The 20,116-nt window shown below is 41.8% G+C and overlaps 1 protein-coding gene across 1 annotated transcript in view; it reads right to left on the bottom strand.

Moving 5' to 3' along the window:
* ALAS1 (5'-aminolevulinate synthase 1) overlaps positions 1-20,116 on the bottom strand; it is a 49,051-nt gene that overhangs the window by 5,791 nt on the left and 23,144 nt on the right. The window contains exons 5-9 of the mRNA XM_033926009.1: positions 19,212-19,396; positions 15,700-15,879; positions 14,358-14,522; positions 7,469-7,737; positions 5,266-5,428 (exon numbers count right to left, since the gene is read on the bottom strand). Of these exons, the coding sequence (XP_033781900.1) occupies positions 5,266-5,428; positions 7,469-7,737; positions 14,358-14,522; positions 15,700-15,879; positions 19,212-19,396 (962 nt within the window). The remainder of the gene's footprint in view (positions 1-5,265; positions 5,429-7,468; positions 7,738-14,357; positions 14,523-15,699; positions 15,880-19,211; positions 19,397-20,116) is intronic.

Below are 20,116 nucleotides of genomic sequence, written 5' to 3'. Positions count from 1 at the left end.
TTTTAATGATATAGGTTCTTCTAAACTACGTTTTATATGATCAGGAATCTTAGGTCCATTTATTAAATCTAAAAATTTTTTTCCATCTTTTTGTTTCTCCAAATAAGGTTCGGAAGAATATAGATCTTTATAAAAATTTAAAAATTGTTTTAATATTATATTTGTTTGATTTGTTATTATACCATTATCATCTTTTATTCCATTAATATTAGTTCTCCTTTTTTTTGCCTTAAGATAATTTGCTAATAATTTTCCCGCCTTATTAGAATTTCCATAATACACCGTTTGTTTGGAAAACAAATCTTTTCTTATCATTTTTGAAGTTAATTCATTATATTTACCTTTTACTTTCAAAAGAGCTTGCAAAACTTCATATTCCCATTTACTTATCAATTTAGCTTCTAATATTTTTATTTCTTTTTCTAATTCTATATATTGTTTTTTAATTTGTTTCCTAATAAAAGCTGAATATGATATGATATTACCCCTCATAGTTGCTTTAAATGCATCCCATACATTCTCTATAGATGTATCTTCCACTAAATTTATTTGAAAAAATTCATTAATTTGTGTTTTAAAATTTTCCAAAAATTTGTCATCCACAAGCAATGCATTATCAAATCTCCAAAGAGGTCTATTATTTTCTAATTGATCTATTTGTAATTCTATCCATATTCCCGCATGATCCGAAATGATAATAGGATCAATGGAGGCTTTAATCACTTGTTGCACTTTATTTGTTGAAACAAAAATATAATCTATTCTTGAAAATGATTTATGAACCTGTGAACAAAATGAAAACTCCTGATCATTAAAATGAAGAATACGCCATATATCTTTCAAATCACATGATCGAACTAAATTATCTAGACCTAAAGATTTAATATTTTTACCTGGTTTTTTATCCAATAATGGATCCATTACAGCATTAAAATCTCCAGCCACCACTAAATTAGAGGTAGCCAGTGGTAATAACATATTTTGTAGCTTTTTGAAAAATTCTGATTGATTCGAATTAGGGGCATATATATTAAATAACGTCAGGGTATCATTTCCCATACCTATATCGATTTGTATCCATCTTCCATGTGGATCTGAATTTTTTACCTTTATATTGGCCATACATTTTTTATTTATAAGGATTGCAACCCCTGCTTTTTTACCCACTGCTGGAGCAAAAAAACATTCTTTTATCCATCCACCTGATAATTTCTGTGATTCCTTCATATTAAGATGGGTCTCTTGCAGACAGTAAATATCTGCATTTTGTTTTTTTAAAAATGTTAATATTTTTTTCCTTTTAATTACGTGATTTAGGCCATTGACATTAATAGAATATATTTTAAAAGACATTATATATTTTAATACTTTTCATTATCTTATTCTTCCTCTCCTCTTTCATATTTAATATCCAAAAAATTTTCTTCATGACACACATATTTAACCCTAATGTATCTCCCTTAATTATTCTAATAAATATTCTCCTTATCCCTCCCTTTCCCACCCAATACATTGGCTGCTTAAGGATACACATTTGAACTGTAATCCTAACATTCTCCCCATTCCAGGCAATCAATATTCAATTTTTTAAACAAATTTCCCTTCTATCTATCTATATTGATCTTTTATATTTAATTAATCATTTTCCATAACATTTTATTAATGTATCATTTTCCATTTAACAATATGTTAATTTGTATTTCCTTAGTATTATGATTTCAACATATAATTATTTTAAACATATATGCAGTGTATTATTTAATAATTTTCCTATATTCTGTTCTTTCTTTCATATAATTATTATTGTCTTTTCTTTGTATTGTTTTCCTCCATTTCTTCAAATATTTTGATATGTTATATTTTCTAATTTTTCATAGAGTCTTCAAAACCATCTTAATATATTATGTTAATATATCATAGGTTCTGGTTTAGAGAGAAACTCTTTTAGTTTTTCAGGATCCTCAAAATATAAGGACTTGTCTCCAGATGACACTCTCATTTTCGCCGGGTAGTATAGACCATATTTAAATCCTTTTTCTTTGAGTAGAGGTCTCATGTCTAGTAGTTTTTTCCTTTTAGTTGCTGTGTTTTTGGCGAAGTCTGGTAAAAACCATAATCTTGATCCTTTATAATTCAAGTTTTTATCTTTTTTTGCCGCATTTAGTATCTCTAGTGCTTGTTGGTATCTCAACATTTTGAAAATGATTGGTCTTGGTCTGTTTTTATTTTCTAAATTTTTAATTGGGATTCTATGCGCCCTTTCAATTTCAATTGGTTGTTTCAAGTCTAATTGTAGAATTTTTGGAATTAAATTTTCAAGGAAAAGGATAGTATTTTTTCCCTCTAAATTTTCTTGTATTCCAAAGAGTTTGATGTTCTTTCTTCTTCCTCTATTCTCGTAATCCTCCAGTTGATCTTTTAATTTATTTAATTCCAGGCTGTCGTTTTTACATCTTTTTGATTCACATTCTATAGTTTCCATTTTTGATTCTAGTTCAGTTGTTCTTTTGTTGTTAACTTCCATTTGTCTATGTATATTTAAAATTTCTTCTTTCATTTCAGACATATTAGTTATAGTTTCTTTAAGCATTTGTTTGATTTGTTTTAATTCTTCCATGACTTCAGCTTTGCTTAATGTGTCTGATTCTTCGATAGGAAGTGGTATTTTGCTTGGTGTTATTTGGTCTTGTTTCTGTCTTTTTGCAGATGTACCAGCCTCATTTTTGTTTTGTCTGGTGCTTGCCATACTATTTTTCTTTTTTCGTGGATTTTATTTATTCAGTTTTGTTAGGAATCTTAAGATATATTTTAGTCACAATTTTTTTTGTAATCTGTCTTTGAAATCTTTTCTTTTTTTTACACCAGTGTTGTGTTGTTCTAGTACTGAGCAGATTACAAATCAGTATCTCTGTCCAAATATTATAGTCAATAAAAGAAAAATCCTTTTCCTCTTGTTCTCAAGACTCTCTCTCTCAGAGTTTCAAGCAGCAGAAATTTACTCCACAGTAATTTCTTGTTAGTTATCTATTTTATTGTCTTTTTAAAAGTATTTCAAGATATTGCTTCAAGCAGAGGATAATTTGATCTTTCTCAGGATTCCAACTCAATACTGGCTGAAAGAGAGCTGCTTCAAACTGTCTCAGCTTTAGATTGTTAAACTGACAACTGCCATATAATGAGATCTATTTTTTTCAATACTTCAAGTAATTAGTTGATCTCTCAGGGCTCCGACTGTCTGTGAAGGGTAATTTCAAACCGCCATAGTTCAGGAATTCAACCGACAACAGGCTTCACACTAGAATCAGTCTTTCTCTTACTTCCCTGCCCTTTTTGGTCAGTTTAAGTTTAAGTTTTTAATATTTCTTCTCTAAACCGTACCGATCCAATTTTCTCTATTTAAAATAGTCTGTTCTCACAAAAAAGAAACCGGCAAAGGGACAATATTGATCTCTCTCTTCACCACCCGTAGGGCTCTGAGTCAGCGCCGGCAGGAGAAATCAAACCGCCATACAGATCAACTGATAGCAGCCTCACAACCAGATCAGTTCTCTTCTTTTTAACTTTTAATCAGCTTTCATCGCCTCAACGGACCCTCTCTCCAATCTTCCACTGTCTTAGCAAAGAGAAAATCTTCCGATTTTTTGCCCCCAGAGTCTCTGTTCAGCGCGGGCGGGAGAGGTCTGTTTCAAACCGCCACAACTCATTCCCTTTTCAGCTTTTCTCTTTGTAATTCTCTCCTTCCCAACACCAACAAAGTTTACATTCGTTGGTCAGTTTTAGTTTCTATCACTTTCACTCTCTGCTTGCCGTCTCAGCACAGACAAAAGCCGGTGAAATTACCTTCTCTCAGCTTTTCTTCGATGTCAGCGTCTTGATGTCGGCACTCTGATTATTTAGCTGTTATTCACTCAATCTTCAACTTTAATCTTAAGAGGTAGTATCATCATCAATAATAATTATTTTTTGATGTAATCTTCAAGAAGGGAATATTATTTTTTATCTTCAGTTGCCTAAATGAAGAGGAGCTCAGCGATTACACGTCCATTCGTGTTCGCGTTAAGCCACGCCCCCCTTATGTAGTTTTTTTGATATGTGATAATAACCTACAGGAACCCAACTCACCTTACTCCTCTTTATAATTGAACCCCCCCCAAAAAAAAAAAAAAAAAACAAAACAAAACCCAAAAACAAACCCCAAACAAACCAATCTTACTCTTTCAGGGTTTCTCAACCCAATCCTTGGGGAACCCCAAGTCTGTCTGGTTTTTAAGATATGCTTGAAACATAGATTTGAATACAATGAAAGCAGTGTATGCAAATCAATCTTTTATGCATATTCATTTTAAATGTCCTAAAAACTTGACTGGGATGGGGGTAACTCCAGGATCAATTTGAGAAACCCCATTCTAGGCCAGTGCTTCTCAACCTGGTCCTTGAGGCACACCCATCCATTCAGATAAGAACATAAGAATTGCCATCTCTGGATCAGACCCTGGGTCCATCAAGTCCGGTGATCCGCACACGCGGAGGCCCCGCCAGATGTACTCTGGCCTAGTTTTAGTCCCCATATCACTGTATGCTTCTCAAGGGAGATGTACATCTAATTCATCCTTCCCCATATCACTCTATGCCACTCTTAAGGAGATGTGCATCTAGTTTACCCTTAAATCCTAGAACAGTGGATTCTGCAATTACTTCCTCTGGGAGAGCATTCCAGGTGTCCACCACTCGCTGCTTGAAACAGAACTTCCTGATATTCGTCCTGGACCTGTGCCCCCTCAGCTTCAGTCTATGTCCTCTTGTCCTTGTCACACTGGACATTGTAAATAACTGCTTTCCCTGCTCCATTTTGTCAAATCCTTTCAGTATTTTGAAAGTCTCGATCGGATCCCCTCGCAGTCTCCTCTTCTCAAGGGAAAACAACCCCAGTCTCTTAAGTCGTTCCTCGTAGTCCAGGTTCTTCATACCTTTCACTAGCTTCGTTGCTCGTCTCTGCACCCTCTCTAACAGTTTTATATCCTTCTTTAGGTATGCATTTTCATTGTGGTTGTCCTAAAAACCCTGTTGATGAATGTGCCCTGGAGGACTGGATTGGGAAGCAGTATTCTAGACGCACAAGAACTCTTTAGTGACTCCATACAACATTACTCAAAACATACTACTCAAAATGTTGATAGTGAAACTCAACCACCAGTGTGTTTTTCAATCTTAAAACTCTGAGCACAAACAGAAAACACTGAAATCTAAGAATTCAGAAGGTCTTACCGAGGAAGTAGCTCATCATCTGTGGGGTGTGATGTGGTGTGGGGGCGATGCGCAGGAGTTCTTCTCCTCGGGGGACTGTGGGGTAGTTGATGGCTTGCACATAAATACTGTGCTTACTCATTAACTCATCGCACACTTTTGTGTTCTTAGCAGCATCCGCCACCTGCATGAATGGAAAAATGGAGAAATGTATCAGACCCAGACACCAGTGGGAAGCACACGCAGAAAACTGAATACCAGCGAGATGCTCTAGAACAGGGGTGTCAAAGCCCCTCCTCGAGGGACGCAATCCAGTCGGGTTTTCAGGATTTCCCCAATGAATATGCATTGAAAGCAGTGCATGCACATAGATCTCATGCATATTCATTGGGGAAATCCTGAAAACCCGACTGGAATACGGCTCTCGAGGACCGGATGCTAGCCCTAATGAATATGTATGAAGCAGATTTGCATGCCTGTCTCCTCCATTAAATGCAAATCTCTCTCATGCATATTCATTGGGGAAATCCTGAAAACCCGACTGGATTGCGGCCCTTGAGGGGGGACTTTTGCGACCCCTGCTCTAAGCTGAGCATGTGAGCAATTGCTCATACATTCTAAGCGCATCGTCCACAGATTTTACATGATCGCTCACAATACTTGCAAATCTAGAACATTGTTGGTTTTAGAACTTCTCGCTCACATGAAAAAAAAAACAAAAACTTGAGTGCATCCAGCAAATCCTTAAAGGGAGCATTGGCCATAGCTTTAACCTATAGCACCGACAAACACAAAGAAAGTTTTGGTTTTAAAAAGTCTATGGACACACATGCATGGATATGATGGAAGTTAATGAGGTTACAATTATCTGTCCACCTTAAAAGGAGAGAAAATTAGGGTCGATACTGAAAACAAGGAAGGAAGGCAGGTGAGGGTCCTGCCTAGCTAACACGTGCCAACTGGCTCTATGGCAGAAATTCTGTGACATTTAGAAAGGAGAGCTAATATCTGCTCTGGGATGGTCCTGAAGGCAGAGTGAAGTGGACTCGGAAGTTATCCTACTGATGATGTCAATAGCCAGTGTGGACCACAACAGCCATCCTAACTTGCCTGCATGGTTGTCCAGGTCCTGATTCTATCAGCCAGCACCCAGATAAACTTCCAGTGGCCAGACTAGATCTAAATATTCAGTGCCAGTTCCCAGATTTGAATAGCTGAGTTTGGCCGCTGTGAGACTCGCCTCAGTCAGTCAACTTAAAATACCGATTATTGATAAAGGTTGAAAGTTCTGCACAAAGTGTGTTTGTAGCGTTTTGCACACAATTCTCTTATCCTGAGGCCTAAAATTCCTTCCTGCCTTTTCCCGTCTCAGCTTCCAGCCTCCATTCTCTCTCACTCCAGCTGCAATTCTGTCTCCCTTTAAATCCCTCCTCTCACTTGCACCCTGAATCCCCTCCTTGGCCCCCCCATAGTCTGGCATCCTCCCTCAGGCAGTCCAGCATCCATGTCCTCTCCTGTCCTCCCCCCTCCCACAAACAGTTCCAGATCCTCTTCTTCTTCCCCCCACCACCGGCCTAGCATCCATGTCACTTCCTCCCCAAATTGTGATCTAGCATTCATGTCCTCGTCCCCTTCTTCCCCTACATGGGTCTGGCCTCTCCCTCCAACCAACCAAACCCCCTCCCTCAGTGAGATCAGATATATCTGTGGGCCTCTCAGAGCAACAACCGGCCAGCAGAGGCAGGCTGTATGTGGCCGTCCCTCTGCCGCATTATCTATCTACAGGAGGTGTTGTGGCAGAGGGAAGGCCCTAGTTGGGCCTGCCACAAGCCACAAGCAGTCTATTCACAGAACTGCTTCCGCTAGCTGGCTGCCACCATTGCTCTGGGAGGCCTACAGGTATGCGATCTCACTGGGAGTGGGGGGGTGGGGTTGGGGTTGGGGTTGGTGGAAGGTAGGTCAGACCAGCGTGGGGGGAGGAGAGAAGGGGATGGGAACAGAGACAGAGGCACAACGGAAGATCTGTGCAGAATTCGGCAAGCATGTGCAGCAAATGGGGAATTCTACGCAAATTCTGTTCTGCGTAGAATTCCACCAGGTGTAGAAACTGGAGAGCCCTTTTCACATGTAAAGAAGCTGGTTTCTATTATAGGAAGGCAATCTGTTGTGTGTTGGTATGAGGGGAGAAATTAAAGCCGTCTGTACGATAAGCATGGCTCGTTACCCTGATTGGGATGATGTGGCTGGGGCAGTGCACCACAGGAAGCCCAGCATCCATCAGCATCTGTCTGAGAAGTTTGACGTTGCGCTGGTGCTGACGTCGCAGAGCCTGTCCCTCGCCACTCTTCAGGATCCGGACAGATTCCAGCGCGCCATTTAAAAGCATGGGGGGTAAGGAGGTGGTGAAAATGAAGCCCGCAGCATAAGAACGGACGGTGTCTATCAGGGAGCTGGTGCTAGCGATGTAGCCCCCAACACAACCAAACGCTTTGCCTGGGGACAGAGAAAACATGTGGTTTTTCCAGACAGACTTTTCACCTAGATACATTACAATCCAACAGGTCAGTATGCATTGCTTATTTAGTGCCACTATCTTGAGAGAAAGCAATGCTGAAGAGAGGTCGGAAGCACAATTCAATGAGTGTGTCATGCATGAAAATGGTGGGAAAAAAAAAAGTGAATATTCACCACAAGCTAAGCATCAAAGCCATCATAACCCCCCTTGCTAGTTCTGTTCAAGCCATTACAGTAGCAAGTGTCTGTGCAAGGTCATGAGATCATGAAAGAATTAACACTATAGTGTTCACATCACATTAAGCCATATGACTGGGATTATTTGTTAGCATTTTTCAGTTTCAAAACGAACTAATCATTGCTATAGCCCTACCATATATGCTTGCTGTACTCTGTCCCTAGTGGGCTCACAATCTGAGCTTTTGTATCTAGTTAAGTATCTGGGAGGGTTAAGTGACCAGCACAGAGTCATAAGGAGCTACAGAGGGAATTGAACCCAACTCCCCAGAACAGTCTGCTGCACTGAAGAGAGAGTGGTAGAAAACTGGAACACTCTTCCGGAGTCTGTCACAGGGAAAAACACCCTCCGGGGATTCAAGACAAAGTTAGACAAGTTCCTGCTGAACAAAGACGTACGCTGGTAGGGCTAGTCTCAGTTAGGGAGCTGGTCTTTGATCTGGGGCCCGCCGCGTGAGCGGACTGCTAGGCAGGATGGACCACTGGTCTGACCCAGCAGCAGCAATTCTTATGCTCTTATGAACCTTAGAAAGATACTGCTTTCCATACTTCCTCTTTTCTAGACGAAGACTACGAGATAGGAAATCCCCATTTTTAAATCAAGCCCACAGAAACCTGCCAATTTATGACTAGACAAAGTCAAATCTACTTGCATCCACCCACTAGCTTCACTTCTGCATTGCACACCCTCTCCTCCTGCTTCCAAGCACTCGGCTCTAGATGTTTCCAGTTCTCCGGGAAGGGTACTAAAAGCTGCTATGCCTCTAAAGAAGCATCTCAAACACTCAAAAGGTCAGCTTAGTTGAAATGGCCAACAGCTTCGGTAGCATGACCACCCTGCCAGGAACCAGGAGAGGGAAAATCTACTAGCAGAGAATCCTAAATGCACACAGCCCACAAGGGTTTAGAGAGACATATATGATCGCTATCAGTTAACACATTAACCCATATGACATTTAGATACTCTCCGTGGCACATTGACATCTTTGCCTGCTTTTCTTAACTCTCCTCCACAGGAGATATGAGAAGGGCAGGCTGGCAGCAGACAGGGCAAACATTCTTGACAGCCCTTGCTCTCTGCCAAGCTGAACCTGGCTAGGAGTCAGGCAGGCAAAAGGGCAAACTGGGAGCTCAAAGTCAGCCAAGTTACAAGCTCTGTCCTCGGAGCTGCAGCAACTGGTCCTTGGTCCGTATCCCAAAAAACACATCACATCTCCGAGTGAAGTCGCATCTTAACCCACTTTCTCCCACCACTGGCTTCTGGTCAAATCACAAATTATGCTCTCGTGCTATCTTTCCGTTGTCTCCTCTCGCCACTGGGAAAATGGGGGGGAGGCAAATTACTTTTAAAAAATTGCTCAGGGTTAAAAGTTTAGGCTCCTAAATTTAGAAAACCATTACCAGCAGCGGTGGCATTAGCTCTGATGCTCATAGGAATTCTATGAGCATCAGTTTTTACTGCTGTGGCCAGTGATAAGCTTTTTTTTATCATGGTTTCATAAAAGGAGGGTGCTAAACCAGGAGCCTTCACGCCTCAATTTTTTGGTGAGGCAACACTGAAGAACAGAGAACATTAATTAAGTTAATAGCTCATGACCTCTTTTCAGCCCTTTTGGAATCCCATTATTTTTTTTACCCACAAATATAGTAAAAGCCTGCACCTCTAGTCTCAACACTTGGCAATACGGCACCCAAAGAATAACACTGGTAATAGGAGCCGATAATGAAGACTGTCATGCTCCGACACGTCAAGATCTGCAAATTGCTTCTATAAAAACCTCATAACTACTATTAGAACTTAAAAATCACACCAATATGCACTAGAACTGAAACTGAAGGGTTATTTTGGGGGGGTGCAGAGAATGAAAAATGTCATTCTATATTTTATGCTTTGTAGCCCAGAAGTTAGGAGTGGCTAAACCCTAAAGTCAGCATGCAAAGACGACTTCTACCTCCACCCCTGTTTCACAGGCATTGCAATATTATGCAATTTAAACAGACAGGTTTTTCAACTGAACCGAGCCAACGCCATATCTCTACGGTTTATTGCATAACTCTGGCAATTGGGGAAACATTCAGGCTCTTTCTACACTTCCTCTTTCCTAGCAAGGTTTATGTCGGTCAAAATCACTGAACACTGTGGGATTCACCTGTTAGCAGGAAGCACCTACACAGTTTCCCCAGTTCTTATAAGTGGAGGCAGTGGTGTAGTGAGGGAGATAGGCAGCAGAGAAGATCAGAGGTGTGGGGGAGGGCGCAAATGGCATGGCGATACCAGGCGCCAGAGCGTCCCACCACCACTTGAGCACCCGTGCCTCTCTTGAAACATTTGCCGGTGCAAGCAGCATCTTCCACTTGCAGCTCGTGCCAGCCTCGGTGACTAGGACGCGACATCCGATGGGAGCAGAGGCCGGTGCAAGAAGCAGGTGGGAGATGCTGCTCGTGCTGGCGAGCATTAAAGAGGTAACCAGCAGGGTGGACAGGAGAGGCGCTGGCATCCAGAGCAATCTGCCCCCCCCCAGCCCCCCAATTACTACAGTGAGTGGAGGAGTGGCCTAGTGGTTAGAGCAGTATCTCAGCACCCTGAGGTCGCGAGTTTGATTCCCTTCGGCTCTGGGCAAGTCCCTTTACACTTCGTTGCCCCAGGTACAAAATAAGTACACTTTGATGTGTAAGCCATGCAAAAAAGCAGTATATGAAGCCCCATCTCCATTACCCTTCTCATGGATTTCCAGCTTTCAGACCCGATGGGTGAGGCCATGAATTTGGAAACTCCCTCTTTTTTTAAGATATTGCCCTCTATGGGAATATTGTGAAGATTTTAAGACAGTATAAGCCACCGTTATCTTATAAAAGCAATCTACCCAAAAACACTGGCTTTAGCTATCTGAGCTCAGATAAGCGCATTCTTCATTTATGAAAGTTCAGTTTCATTACTACCTGTTCAAATAGAAAAACATTGACATTTTTGTTAACGCATTTAGAGGCAAAATGATGACAGTGACATTTGTCTAAATTGTCTTAAGCATTTTTGTAATGCATCATTAAGGCCCCCTTTTATGAAGCCGAATTAGGCTTGCTTTTTTTTTTTTTTTTTTTTTAAATTGCCAGCCGCAGCTACACGAGCGTTAGAGCTTTACTGCCCCAGCAGACGATAAAGCCTAACACAGCTTCATAAAAAGGGGAGTAAAGTACTAACAGAACATTGCAAACAAGAAAATTACTTTAAAAAAAAAAAAGTGAGAATATTTGTAAGAAAATAAAAACAAAAAACCTGATCACCTTTGAGATATTTTTGTACTATGTCAGTTTTTAGTTCTCTAGGATATGCTGCTTCAGTCTACTCAATTTACAGCTCAAAACCAGACATGTTCAGTGACCATACAAAAGGGCTCCATGGGAGTCACTGAGTGGCCAACATCACTACGTGATCAAATCACAATCCCCAATGTCTGTGCCTGAAAGAAGCTCAGAGCTTCATTACCACCGTGGGCTGTTGTATTTTGGGAATCGCTCATCACCTAAATTTCCATGTCTGGACAGCTGACAGGCTGTGAATGAGTTCAAACAGATCAGCTCAGGCCAGGCCAGCTCGGGATTTAAAGGACACCAGTGGAAAAAAAGTAGTATTTGCTATCTAACCACCACCTCCCTCTGAAGTCAGATCATTTTGGGTACTGAGTGGAGCAAAGAAACCTCACTTTTCAGTGCAAATGACATTTAAGGCCTCATTTAATAGAATTAGTGAAGTCTAAACTGGCTTATTTTATATACATATAGCAACATAGTAGATGACGGCAGATATAGACCCAAATGGTCCATCCAGTCTGCCCAACTTGATGCAATTTAAATTTTTCCTACTTAGCTATTTCTGGGCAAGAATCCAAAGCTCTACCCAGTACTGTGCTTAGGTTCCAACTGCCAAAATCTCTCAAAACCTACTCCAGCCCATCTACACCTTCCCAGCCATTGAAGCCCTCCCCAGCCCATCCTCTCCCAAATGGCCATATACAGACAGACAGTGCAAGTCTGCCCTCTAGATCCTCTATGTTCATCCCATGCTTCTTTAAACTCTGTCACCGTTTTCCTCTCCACCACCTCTCTCAGGAGCGCATTCCAGGCATCCACCACCCTCTCTGTAAAGTAGAACTTCCTAACATTGCTCTTGAATCTACCACCCCTCAACCTCTAATTATGTCCTCTGGTTTTACCATTTTCCTTTCTCTGGAAAAGATTTTGTTCTACGTTAATACCCTTCAAGTATTTGAACATCTGAATCATATCTCCCCTGTCTCTCCTTTCCTCTAGGGTACACATATTCAGGGCTTCCAGGCTCTCCTCATACATCTTCTGGCGCAAGCCTCCTATCATTTTCGTCGCCCTCCTCTGGACTGCTTCAAGTCTTCTTACGTCCTTTGCCAGGTACGGTCTCTAAAACTGAACACAATACTCCAAATGGAGCCTCACCAATGACCTGTACAGGGGCATCAACACCTTCTTCCTTCTACTGGCTACGGCTCTCTTACAGCTCAGCATCCTTCTGGCAGCAGCCACTGCCTTGTCACACTGTTTTTTCACCTTTAGATCTTCGGACACTATCACCCCAAGGTCCCTCTCCCCGTCCGTGCATATCGGCTTCTCAGCTCCCAGCATATATGGTTCCTTCCGATTATTAATCCCCAAATGCATTACTCTGCATTGAATTTTAGTTGCATGCATTAGACCATTCTTCTAACTTTTTCAGATCCTTTTTCATATTTTCCACTCCCTCTTCAGTGTAGTGTCTACTCTGTTACAAATCTTATGCATGAATTTAAAATGTAAAAAAACAATTAGCACTGGGAAAGCAATTCTATTAGGAGGCAGACCAAGTTTTTGTTCTTTTTCGGCACCGACACCAACCTAAAATCCGATTCAGGTTTCTGAAGACACTTGTGCCCCTACCTCCTCCCCAGGCAAGCCATCTGCTTCCAAGCCCTCTGCTTTCCCCAAGCCTATCTTTAATGGCCTGGGGGGTCTTGTGGCTTCTTCTGTACAAGAGTGATCCTCAGTTGCTTTTGCTCCTGCAGGTTCCTCAGTCAGTCAAAATGGCTGCTGGGACTTCTTGGGGCAGCCTTGTGAGGTCCTGGAGGCCATTTTAGGATTGGAAATAGCATAGGAAGGAGATGGAAGCATCCAATCCCAAAATGGCTGCAGCAAGAAGTCCCAGAAGCCATTTTGTCTGAGGAACCTGCAGAAGCAAGAGACACTGGGGATTGCTCTAGCCCAGAAGAAGCCACTAGACCACCAAGCTGTTTAATGCAAAAATAAGACCATTGGGTAGTAGGAGAGCGGAGGGGTCAGGGTTGGCTAGCCCTCTTCCCGGGGGGGGGGGGGAGAGATGGGGCGGATGCACCTATATTTATGCATCCAGAGGGAGCCTATTTGATAAAGGAAAGTTGGCATCTAATTTTCTTTATAGAATAATTGCTCAAAATGCCTCAGTGCCAGCCCTAAACTGTATCTGTTCTTTATGACCTACAAGGGATACCACACAAGCGGGATCAAATGCGAGATCACTTGGGTCCAGATGCTCAAAAGCTTTGTGCCAGTAAGGCTCATTAAAGCAATCCTACTGGCATGAAAAGACAGCTTCTTATGCATAAAACGGTTCGCTGTGGTTACCACCGAGAATCTACGCAAATGTATTACAAGGAGCTAATAGCTCTGCTTGTGGTGCACTAAAAAAGAGTGCACCCCCCCCTCTTTTATGGGGGAAATTTTCAGGGGAAGCCCCGATCAGCTAACTGCTGCTCAAGAGTCGGGAGGGAAAGCTGTGAATCAGCTAAGCTGGCAGCTGATGCACTCCCCTCTAGCAGTTTCCTTCTGCTCCTCTTTTTTTTTGGATGAGGTTTTCATTTTTTGTTTAATCTTCCCTCCAAATCTTGTCAACCCACTATTGTGACAGTTTTCAACCAGGTCACAAAAAGTGCTGCTCCTTTCAGATAGGCAGGCCATTCGGTTCTGAATGGGGGGCTGTGGGCCCATTCACTGCTTTTGAATAACCAGCTACAGTTTCACAAAATCCAGTTTGTGCTTTTCAAGACAGTCTTTTAGTCCTGTACTCGGGGCTCAAAGATGAAGGGTCTCCTCGGGGTCTCATCTCCGAATCACATAGGGAGCAAAAGCTGAACCTGGAAACAGCCCAGGTCTTCTGCATAGCAGCACATAAAACACTCATGACAGACTAGAATTAATCATTTTCTACATTTTTAGCATGTTTGTTTTTAGTTCTGCACTGGCCAACAAGTATCCATCTTTCAAAGAAATCAATCCACATCACATTTGAGTACTTAACAAGGAATCCAAAAAGCTGACCGTACCAAGTGTTCCAGAAATGATGTCCATTTTATGCATGACACCGTCTCGATCTCCTATGCCGCCCCCTTGAGATCCATATAATCCCACAGCGTGGACTTCATCCACAAAGGTGATGGCACCATACTCGTGGGCCACATCACACATTTCTTCCAGTGGACAAACCGCACCTGCAATAAAAGCGGGCATTAGTGGCAAACAGAATAACGAGAGCTGGGTGCACTGAAACTCAAGGAGAACGTCAAAGTCTAGGGGCCTCTTTGGAATAGCCCTTGTGGCTGGCAACGTATGTAGACAATTTGAGAAGGGAGTGGAGATTCAGTAAAGGTCACTCAAAGTTGGGCAGAGATCTGTGTGAAAAATTATGCGCCTCAATACTGTGTGTTAACAAGCTCTTAGCTGGCAGTAGTTAATTGTTATATGTGGACCTGCCCCATGGCATATACTATAAAATGCACACCTAGATTTCAAAGCAAGCAGATCTTAAGGAGTGTCTCAACCGAACATCAAACCAATCCCTTTTTATCGAAAGAATCTTATAAAGTTCAATAGTGCCACTCGTCTCAAATGTAATCAGTGTCTTAAAAGTCCAAGAGTTGTCAGAAGCGGCGCTCTAAAGTACACAAGGTACTAAAACTTTTGTAGCGGTGGAAACTAAGCTATATATATATTTTTTATAAAGGGTAATGCATTTGATATACCGCATTCTGTAGGAACAACCAAAGTGGTTTACATTATATTATATTTTGGACTCAAGATTCAGCGAGTCCTGACTCCAGGCATACCTCTGGGCCTCTTAAGTAGCAGCAGCGTGGCTGTGAGTAGCTTGGCAGATGCAGTGCGGTGAACAGGCCGCATGAAGCATGTTTACCACACTGCCTTTGCAAAGCTGGTCACCGCTGCTACTTTAGGAGGCCTGAAGGGGGGGTGGGAGGTAGAGGAGAGAGAGGTAGAGAACAGAAAGCCTCCGGACCCCTCTATCTCATACCTTTAATTAGATGGCTGACCGGAGGGATGCCTACTCCCTCCGGCCAGCTGTTTCGCCTCTTCCAAAATGGGCCTTCCCCTCCCTGGTGTATCCTGGCATGCACCAGGGGCTCTGATTGGCCCAGGTTATTTAAGGCCCCTCCCGGAGCCTTATACAACCTGGGCCAATCGGAGCCTAAGGTCCCCTCCTCGGATGAACCAGAAAAATGATTCTTGTTTCCAATATATACTTCTCCAAACTATACAACAGAGGAGCAAATGAAAGATAGCTAATGCCATTAGCTATTGTTGACTGGATACCGCTCCCCCCAATCCTGTTGCTTTAAAAAAAAAAAAAAAAAGCTGTTAGTACAATCTTACCATCCATGGAGTGGACCGTTTCAAAAGCTACAATCTTGGGAATCGAGGGATCAGACTTCTTCAGGAGCTCTCTGAGGTGGTCGACATCATTATGCCGGAAGATGTACTTTGGAACTCTGCTGTTTCGGATTCCCTGGATCATGGAAGCATGGTTTCCAGAATCTGAGTAAATCTCACAGCCTGAGGACAGAAAAATCCCAGGAGACTCAAAACACACTGCACCAGAATATCATGGCAATCAAAGGCAGGGGCACAATTTCATCAAGCTTGCAAAAAAAACCTGGAGGGGTTTATTTTTTATTTTTTTTTTCAAATTCTTTATTCATTTTTCCATCTTACATCAAGAACACAATATTACATCATTTAAACCTTATAAACATCTCTTGTACTTCTTTTAACATCATCTTAAAAACTTGCATTTATACCCTCCCCTCCCATAAATATTTTAATCAAAAATATCATATAAATATTATCAATTGATTGGACCTTAATATAACTTTATACCCTCCCCCTATTATAACCTGGAGGGGTTTAAATGGATGCCTTCCAAAAAAAAACCACACAAAACAACCCTTTGCTTTCAGAGCTGACAAAGCAGACAATTTATTCTGCTAAGTTTCCTAGAAGAATCATAGGATGTAAGTAGCAAACTGAAGAGAGAAAAAATTTCTATGCATCTTCCTGCAATGTTCTATATAAAATGTGGAACATGTAAACTGCCATTTAGAATCCCAGTGCCCACTGGACAGTCTACCACAATGACCTTAAGTGCAGTGTGCCAATTCAACATTTCCGATACCCCAGTGGTAACGCTGTGTGCTGCCGAGCAAGAGACCCGAATCCCATTCCTGAATCCAGCTGGACTGCTAGAGGGTAGTGAAGAAGAACATCCATAGCATCATGCAACAGTGACATCTAGTGGCCAGGGTCAGTGTGCCATGAGCTAACTAACTAGCTAGATGAAAGATTATTATATTATGGGGACTATTCATTTCAATTTTCTATACTATTCTCTTTAGGGAGCTCAGAATGGTTTACATTAATTTATTCAGGTAAAAGTATTTTTCCCTGTCTGTCTCGGTGGGCTCATGATATATAATGTACCTGGGGCAATGGGGGGGATTAAGTGATTTGCCCAGGGTCACAAGGAGCAGTGTGGGTTTGAATCCACAACCTCAGGGTTCTGAGGCTATTGTTTAACTACTGCACCATTCTCGCCTCCCCCCCCCATGTGCTCCAAACGCGCCCAGTGTCTTAATTTGATGGGGGGGGGAAGGAAGACAAAAGGAAACTGATGTGCCAAGAACACTGGCATCTGAATATAAAATTTTTATAGTAGTGTATTTCTTTCCTGTCCTTTCTCCAAGACAATTCAGGCAAACTAGATCCCCTTCAGTTAGAGGCAATAATAGTCTTGTCTTTGGCCTCCAAAGTCTGGGGCATAAATCGGACACACCTGAATCCTGCAGGACAAGAAGTTCAAGCACAACTCAGTTACAGGATACAGAACAGTATAAAAAAGTCCAGGTCTTAATGAAACTAGTAATCCTTCCCCCATTTAGAATTTTAGATAGGAGTTACCTGTGATCAAGCTAAAAATTTCAGATTTTTATAGTGTAATGATGGCAAATGATAATTTTTTAGAATTATATTTTACATCTGCGATAATGTACCTCGTGTTATTAACTGCTTTTGATGTTGTCTGCACTGCTATACAGTTAAAAAAAAGGAATCATAGGGTGATGTTATCAGTACAACCATTTTTACCTATATGGGTCATATACAGCACATACTCTGCCATTAAACACATTTAGGGGCAGTTTTGGGCAGAGTGCAAGTGGATGTTAACAACTGTACTTTGTAGTATATTCTACAATTACATGTGTACATCCAAACACAGGACATTTACATTATAAGTAGCTGCCCAAATCCCTACGGCAGGCTCCGTGTAATAGTGCTCAAGGTTCGGTTAAACGCCCACCTCTTTAGAGTGCTTTCGACTCCTCTCACCTTGGGTTCGGCATCCCCAACCCTATATGTCATGTCTGTCAATTGTAAGCTCTTCCAAGCAGGGACGGTCTATAAATGTCAAAATGTACAGTAGCAGTGTGCAGCTGTCTATGCCTATAATGTAGGTGTGATCACTCAAGCTAGTATTGTAAAAAGATCTAGGCGTCTACCTGTCCTCTTAAACCAGGCACCTCTTTATGACGTGACCCTTCATACGATAGGACTACCTAAGGCTCCGAGCAGGGTGGCGAGTGAAGCAGCCACTTTAGTTTTCTTTGAGAAAATACAGCCGTTATTGGTCTGAGTGGGTTTTCCTAGTTCTGTTTGGGAAGGTAGCACAGTTGCACAAGCAGAAAAATATATTATGTCGTCAGGTTTCTCCAGGCTGGGGAGGATCGGAGGCTGCCGAGCTGGGTGGAAGAAGCTGCCCAAGTCCTCTGGGATTTCTGGAAACAGAGGGGGAACTGGGGGCCATTTGGCACGAGAAAGTAGTAGTTGGTACTTTGGTGGAGGTGCCGACAGGTATATGAAAGGAGTGGGTCCATGTTTCAGACAGTGGCGCAACCCTTCGAGACGTCAGAAGGCAGCAAAGAAGGGATGCCAGACGCCTTTCCTATTTGTGAAGAGGCAGACCTCTGTGCTGGGAATTGAGGTAGGGCAGTCTGAAAAGAGAAGCCTGGTAGCTAATGTGTAACCACATGAAAAGCAGCAGACTTGCCTCAACTATTGTACCAAAATAGATTTGTTCCACTGTTTTAATTCTGCACACTTTCTCCAAACTCCTCCTCCTAATTTCTATACTGCTACTAGACATATGCAGCGCTGTACATCAAAAACATAGGCGAGAAGTCTCCACTCAAAAGAGCTTTCAGTCTAGTCAAGACTGACACTGGAGAAGAAGGTGCATCGATAACACTGTGCTCAGGTGGGGGAACTATATACAGCTGTATTATGATGTCATCAGGAATTCTGGGTGTGATGTCACCGAGTGTTCAGACAGCTTCTGCTCCTACTACTAATTTCTATTATGCTACTAGACATCCGCACATCAAGACAGAAGAGACAGTCGCTGCTTGAGAGAGAGAGATTGAGAGAAAGATCAAGAGAAACTCAAAAGAAGGGGAAAAAAAGATGCTGGACCTACAAGGAAGGGGGGGAGATTTAGAGTGAGGTGAGAAGGGAAAGGAGATAAAACTATTTATACAGTTAACTGTCAAGCAACCAGAAAACTTCATCCGGCATCCACAAATCCCTACGGGTGCCAGATAACAGTTTACTGTAATTTGTAAAAAAAAAGGACTGCTCTGGCTGTTCAAGCCAGCAAATACACCTGCACTCCTACGTGTCCTATTTGTTTTATTTCAAAACTTGTTATATCACAGTGAAACATGACTGAGGAACTATCAGGGCCTGCCTTGACATTCATCACTCATGTTATTGCTACAGCAGTCCATAATCCCTGCCACACCGGCCTCCATGTCCCCTCCCATGCAGGACACTACCTGGCAACATCTTCGCCAATGTGAAGAGGGTGGAATCGTTCGCCACAAAACACGATGAAAACAGCAATGAGGCATCTTTGCCATGCAGGTCTGCCAGCTCATGTTCCAGATCAACATGGAATTTACTTGTCCCCGAGATGTTCCTGGTGCCCCCTGCACCAGCACCATGCTGCTTCAGCGTCTCCCTAAGAGATGTTAAGGAAGAAAAGATACATATGAACTTGCAGATAATAGATGCAGCAAAAGCCTAAGGACCAGAGATCAGATTTAAGGTAAGTGACTGCCACTCAGGATTTATATTCTTAAGACCTGAATACTCATTACCATCATAGAAGCACAGTCTACTTAAGTTCCCATAACTGGCTTCTACTGATCAGGTCAATAGCTTATCTTGGCATCACTAAGAACTGCCTTCATTGATTCAGAATCCCACCTCAAGGTTGATCTATGGAAAGAGCAAATTTGACCATGTGACTCCTTTGCTTTTCTCCATTGGCTCCCGGTTTATTTTAGAATTCAGTTTTAAGTGTTTATGTATTGTTTTTAAGATTTTACATGCTATCTTTGCTCCTCTTGTTCCTCTGCTATGGAATGTTTATAGATTTTCATATGCGAGAGGCATCCATCGATTTAAACTTTCTCTTCCTTCTAGGAAAGGAATTCAAGGAGTTAAGAATTTTAGCAGCTCTCTGGCGTTTAAATTTCACCAATTATGGAATGAACTTCCCCTAATTTTGAGGTGTCCCAATTCCTTCCAACCCTTCTGTAAACTTCTAAAAACTTTTTTTATTCGCTAAACATTTTGAAAACTAACTCTTGTATTTCAATTTAGTTTTTTTTATTTTTTTTAATTTATTGTTAACTGCGTCAAGCTTCCTTTGGTTGAGGACCCGGTATATATGGTT

The sequence above is a fragment of the Geotrypetes seraphini genome, chromosome 17, assembly GCF_902459505.1.
Source record: "Geotrypetes seraphini chromosome 17, aGeoSer1.1, whole genome shotgun sequence".
Lineage (NCBI taxonomy): Eukaryota > Metazoa > Chordata > Amphibia > Gymnophiona > Dermophiidae > Geotrypetes > Geotrypetes seraphini.
Note: the sequence above shows the minus strand (reverse complement) of the source record. Positions and strands in the feature narration are given on the sequence as shown.